Source organism: Fonticula alba (genome assembly GCF_000388065.1).
Source record: "Fonticula alba strain ATCC 38817 unplaced genomic scaffold supercont2.8, whole genome shotgun sequence".
In the NCBI taxonomy this organism is placed as follows: Eukaryota; order Rotosphaerida; family Fonticulaceae; genus Fonticula; species Fonticula alba.
In genome coordinates this window covers 1,216,404-1,222,384 of record NW_009242978.1, presented here as the reverse complement: position 1 = coordinate 1,222,384, position 5,981 = coordinate 1,216,404, and the positions used below count along the sequence as shown (strand labels likewise).

At 70.9% G+C, this 5,981-nt stretch overlaps 1 protein-coding gene across 1 annotated transcript in view; it reads left to right on the top strand.

The window, feature by feature from the left end:
* Window positions 1-2,851: 2,851 nt before the first annotated feature.
* H696_04931 (hypothetical protein) overlaps window positions 2,852-5,981 on the top strand; it is a 4,152-nt gene continuing 1,022 nt past the window's right edge. Inside the window, exons 1-3 of the mRNA XM_009498797.1 lie at window positions 2,852-3,609; window positions 3,743-3,854; window positions 3,943-5,953. Coding sequence (XP_009497072.1) covers window positions 2,909-3,609; window positions 3,743-3,854; window positions 3,943-5,953 — 2,824 coding nt within the window. The 5' untranslated portion in view covers window positions 2,852-2,908. The remainder of the gene's footprint in view (window positions 3,610-3,742; window positions 3,855-3,942; window positions 5,954-5,981) is intronic.

The window sequence follows — 5,981 nt, the reverse complement described above, 5'->3', positions numbered from 1 at the left end:
GCCCGCCCCCGGGCCGGCCCGCGCCCCTGCCGCTCCTCGCGATGTGTCGTTGTCACCCCCTCCCGGCCCCTCGCCCTTGCCCCGCGGCCGGCAGTTGTCCGGAGCTTCGGCCTGCTGGGCGCAAGATCCGGGCTGGTAACCGCCGGCATTCGGTCATCCACAGGCGAGCCGGCAGGCGCTCGCATGTGCCCGAGGGCGCCCAGCCAGGGAGGCGAGGGGGCCGGGGCGGCGGCCGCCTCACCCCTCGGGGGGGGGGGGGGTAGGTCCGGGGAGGATGGGCAAGCGCCCAGGCCCGGGGGCCTGTCCCACTCGCGCGCACGCGCGCACACACACATACACACACACACACGCATGCCCAAGCGCCCCACCGCTCACTCAGTGGCCGACTCACGCACCGACTAGCTCGGTCCCTGGAGAAAGGGCGCGTCTCGGCGACACCGACCAGCCAGTTGTCCTTCCCGGGCGCTGGGCCCACCAATTCGGCTCCTGGTAGCCGGGATATCCCTCGGCAGAATCCGTCTCTGTCTCCGACTCGCCCCCCTTCCCCGGAGCCCATCTGCCAAATGCATTTCCCGCCTTTGCTCGGTCCTGTCAGCCCCGGAGTCGCAGGCCCCGCCCGGCCGGTGGCCACAGCATTCGGACGACCAGCAGTCGGGCTTGCATTTGTTGTGCGCGCAAAGACGCGTGCACCCAGGGAGGGGACCATGTTTGAGAGCACCCCGGGGACAGGCGGCCCGGGCGACCGTGTTCCTTGCCTGCTCGGGAGAGGGATCCCCGGCCGGCGGTGGGGACCCGAAGAAGTAGAGTGTGCCCTGGAATTCCCCAATGCTAGTCCGCCTGGAGGAAGCCGCGCCCGGGGCGCGTCTTGTCATGGCGCGCGCGCGCGTGCGCGTCCCCGGCCCCCCGGGGGCCCGCTGTCCTCCGCCCGACCAGCCGGCGCATGTTCGCACCTCCCCAAGGGTGCCGTTGGAAATGTCGCTGCCAAGGGCACAAGGGCCTGGCCGCGCCCGAAACTGACCCCACCAAAGGGCTCCCCCCCCCTGCGGCCCCTTCCTTCGCGGAGAAGCTGGACAAAGCGGATGCAGCCCGGGCGCGCCATGGCAGTCCTGCCGGCCTCGGGTGGCCCGAGCACCAGTGTCTTCGGCCGCTGCCCCCTCGCCCCCCCCCGCCCCTCCAGGGCCACGGGGCGCCCGGAAATCAACACCCACGCCGGGGCCTCACCATTCTCCAAGGCCGCAATGGTGTGTGGTCTCTTTGTTGTTGTTGTTGTAGTCGTCGACCCCGCCCTTCTGGCCGACCGGCTGGCACCAGGAAAAAGCCCCCTAGGGGCACGCCGGCATACGCCCCCCCCCCCCCCCCCCCTTCCAGCCGGCCGGCGCATGCGAGTGAATGTGCGCGCCCTGATGATTCGCGTGCATTTGGCCCCCGTGCGCAGGCCATTTCTCGGCCCCAGGCCCCAAATGCGGAGCACCATTGGTCGGTAGGCTTGTCAAGGGCAACACGGAGGGCACCCCCGGCGGATGGGGAGGAAAGCCACCGCGAGGGGGGGGGGGGGGGGAAAGAGGGGGGGGGGGGGCCCACATGCCGCTTGCTTACGCGGCCAAACCACTAACCTGCCCGCTCTCTTCATGGGCCCCATATGTCGCCTTCGGAGAAGGGCCGCCGCTCCGGGAGCTGGGCCGTGCCTTAGCCCGAAAGAGCCTGCACCGGGACGGGAAATTCCTTTCCCACGTCGAGTTCAGCGGAAAGGCCCTCCCTCGAACTGTCTACCGGGACATGCGCGCCGGCGTGGACAAGCAGGCGCATGTGTGGCCGCCGGCGCACATGCGGGCGTCCACGCGCAGGCGCCTGCGTGAGGCCGCCCGGTCGGGCGCGTCCTTTCCCCCTGTCCATGCCCACGCCGGCCTGGGGCGGACTCGGGGAGCGCCCCTGCAATTTTGGCAGCACAAGGTCTCGGCGAATAGGCATCCGCGGCCCTGGGAAAGGGCGGCTGTCCCGTCCGCTTGCCCGGCCCGGCCCGGCCCGGCCCGGCCCGGCCCTCCATCCGGCCGCCGTCACCGCCACCACCGAGGGCACCCAGAGAAAGACCCAGCAAGCATGAATAAATGTGCCGGCGTAATTTGGGCCCCGCCCTGGCCGCCATGGACATGCCACCAGCATACGAGGGCGCGCATGTGAGCCGGCCTACACGCGCACGCGTGTGGTCTCATCCCGCGCGGGAGGAAGGCATCCCCCCCTGCTGCCGGGCCGGACGTTTGGTAGATCTCCGTGCGTGTGCGTGTGTGTATGCGCGCGCGCGCGCGTCTCGCAAGGACTGGTTGCCGGATCTCAGCCCACAGGCCGGCCTCCGGGGGTGCTGTTTCAAGACAATGGCATACGATCAGCTGGCACCAGGGGCCAAAGTCCGGGGGGGGGGGGGGGGCCTCCGCCTGGTGCCACCCCCCTCCGGTCTTCTGTGGCTTGGTCATGATCGGAGTCCGGCGGGGGCGCGGGCACCGAGGGGCACTTTTCGGCCAGACGGATCTAGCCCCCCTCCGGCCTTTCGGGCCGCGGTGTATCGCCGTCTCTCTGCTGTTCCTCCTCCTCCCCCCCTCCCCTCCCTCCTGCCCACACCCCGGGCCCCGCACTCGCCGCATCCGCCGCATCCGCCGCATCCGCCGCATCCGCCGCATCCCCGTGCCCACCCTGGCCCCGCTTGCTGCCGGGACATAAGAGAGCCCGGGGAAGGGCTCTACCTTGCCCGTCTGGCCGCGCATCTCGAATTCCATCCCCCGCCGATCCGCTGTCTCATCGCCGAGTGCCCTCCGCGTGCTCCGCCCTCCTTCTTCCCCTTTCTCTCTCTCCCCCCCTCTCTCTCTCTCTCTCTCTCGCCCGCCGGTCTGCGTCGGCCTCTCGCTGCTTGGCCGCAATGGCCACTCTCCCCCTGCCGCCGCTCCTTGTTGCGGCCGGCGCATCGCTCGGCCCGGCGGAACACCCCTCGCCGCCCCCTCCGACCCCCGGCCACGAGAGCGCAACGTCCCTCCTGCCCGGGATGACTGGCTCCTCGGCATGGTGGCCCTCCCTTTCCCAAATTGCGATCATCCGCCGGCGGGCCTCCTCGTCAGCGGGATCCGCCCGGGGCGGGTCCTTCCTGCTGCCGGCCCTGGCTCCGGCCGAAGGGTCCGGCGTCGCTGCCTCCCCCCCGGAGGGGCCTCTCAAGCGCCTCCTCGGCTTTCTCCTGCGCATGGCGCTGACCCTGGTGGATGCCGGCTTCCTGATGGTGCAAATCTTCTTCCTGGCCCCGGGGCTTCTCTGGTGGACCACCCTCCAATTCCGCCTCTGCCTGGGGCTCATCCTCTCCGGCCAGCCGACCCCGGGGCTGTTGCTCATCGGCGACGACAAGTCGTCCTCCTCACCCGGTCGGCAGATCGCCGGGCCCGAGGGGGAATCCCCCGGCGCCCTGACCGCGGCCCCTTCACCGACCGAGGCCAGCCCCGCGCCGCAGGCCATCCCCCTGTGCATCGGCCGCCATGCTGCCGGGGTGTCCCCCGGCTCGGGCTGTCGCTGTGCCTCGGCCGCGGACGATGAGGCCCTCCCTCCTCCTGGAGTGCCCCGCCCGCTGGCGGACTTGTGCGTGCCATGTCCGCGAGCAAAAGATTGTCCCTCGCCTGATGCCCCCCCCCCCCCCCCCCCCCGTTGCCTGTTCCCTGACCTGTGTCCCCGTTGCCTTGGCATGGCGCTTCGTGTCTCTCCATCGACCCAGCTCACTGCCGGTTGTTCAAATCCAACTGTGTTCCTCTCGCCTGGTCACCGAGTCGGTGCACTCCCTGCTCCTCCCCCACGGCGAGCCCATTTCGGTGGTCCTCTGCGAACAGGTAGGGGCCCCTGTCGCATTGCTGCCTCCTGCTTCCTCCGGCCGATGCCCTGCCACTGACTGTCCTTCTCGCCTCCCCCGCCGGGTAGCTCTACCAGCTGGACATCGCCGATGCCCTGGGAGGCGGCAGCGTCATCCTCGAGCGGCGCTTCTTGCACACAGGCAACCCCCTGGCCTGGACCTCGGCCAAGGCCGGGTCACCGGTGCTGCTGGTACATGGGTTTGCTCAGAATCGCTTCGCCTGGCACTCGCCGGCTTGCTCCTGCTTCTCGACGGTGGCCAATCCCTTTGCTCCGCTATCGTGGGCCACCTTCCGCCGCGAGGGGCCCGGCGCCTGCTATGCTTCGCACGTGAGCCGATGCCCCTTCGCCGGCGAGGGCTCTCCCACCGGCCCGACCCTCGAGCTTGGCCTCGAACACCAGGCCGGCTGGGAATTCCCCTTCTCCCCGTTCAACATGCTGGCCGCCGCCGGGCGGGATGTCTATGCCGTGTCCCTGCGTGGAACGGCCGAGTCCGGCCGAGCGTCGGTTTTGAGCCAGGTCAGTCGGCAGCTGCGCCCCGGGGCGGCGGGGCCCACTGCCGGCCCTGTGGCCGGCAGCCAGTGCCAGGGTCTCCGGCGCTGTCGCTCGCCATCCCTTGCCGCTCCCGTGGCCCTGGCGGCCAAGCAGCTCGGCCTTCAGGCGGCGGACGACCCCCCCGGCGACTTGCCCGGCGCCGGCGCCGCCAGCGACACCGATCCCCTGCTGCCAGCGGGCTCCCCTGCGGCCAGGCCCCGGCCGCCGGCGACCCCTGCCACGGATCCTCTGAATGCCATGCGCACTCCGGATCGCATTGGCGAGTATATTCGCGCCGATTTGCCTGCCTGTCTGGATGCGATTGGCTTCATTCGCCGGTGGGCCCCGGCCCCGGTGGCCGATGCCGATGCCGGCACTGGCAGCATGGGCGACACCACGGCCCCAGTGTCCACGGATGACCTTTCCCCTTGTCCACCGGCGATCGACTCGCCCGGCGCCTCGGCCTGCCATTTGGACCGGTGCGCGTGCTCGCGCGCGCGCTGCCCCTTTGCCGGGGTCGATCTGGTCGGGCACAGTCTCGGCGGGGGGCTGGCCTTGGCGCAGGTTCATCTGCGCGAGGCGCGCGTCGCCTCGGTGGCCCACATGGCCGGCATCTGGTCCTACTCGTACCGAGAGCATCCCCAAGTCAAGTCCCACATCACCTCCTTCCTGTGGACCTGCCTCATTCGCTTTTTGCGTGTCCTGCGAGTGGCCTTCGCTCGGAGCTGCCTCTTCGAGCCGGGGGACGACCGGTTTCAGCGCCACCCCTCGCCCTCCCTCTCCTCCTCGTTGGCGGTGAGCCGGCCGCCGCCCGGCCCCGAGTGTCGATCTTCCCTGGCCCCGGGCTCGCGGCGCGAGGCGACCGGCGCCGCATCGGCACCTGCCTCGGGAATGGCCCCCGCCGGCCCCGCCGCCGGCCCCTCCACCCCGCGGCCCCTGTCCCTGGTGTCCTTCTTGCCCTTCTCCTCCCTCCGGCCGGGGTCCCTGCTTTTGCCGACATCCCTCTTTGGTCCTGCCCTGGCCCGGCAGCGCTTCATCCTCTGGGAAAACCCCTTCTCACGGACCCTCAGTCCGGCGGGCCGGCTCTTCCGGTCTTTCCCCGGTGGCCACCACCTCCCCTCATCCTACTCGTACCCGGTGGACTCGACCCTCGATGGGGGCGACATGTCCCGGCTGGCGGAGCACATCTGTGCCAAGGGCTCCATCAGCGGGGGTCGCCTTGGCGGCGGCGGCGGCGGCGGCGGCCCGGGCGCCGGCACCGCGGGCACCACGCCCTCGCCGCCGGCGCCCGCGGCGTTGGCTGCCCCGGACCCGGAGCAACCGACCGCCGCCCAGCGGGACTCGCTGCTGCTCCAGGACGCCGACCTGGCACTGGATGCATACATTCGCACCAGTTTCGACACCTTCCCCACGGGCGTCCTGTTGGACTTTGTGTCTCTCAACTCCGGCACCTCGCCCGAGGAGGTTTTCAACTTGCGGCCGCGGGCGGCCTCTTGTGGCAGCGTCTCCCGTTCGGTGCCGGTCTTTTCGGTTTGCTCAACCAAGGGTGCGTGCATGTGCCTCGCCCCCCCCCC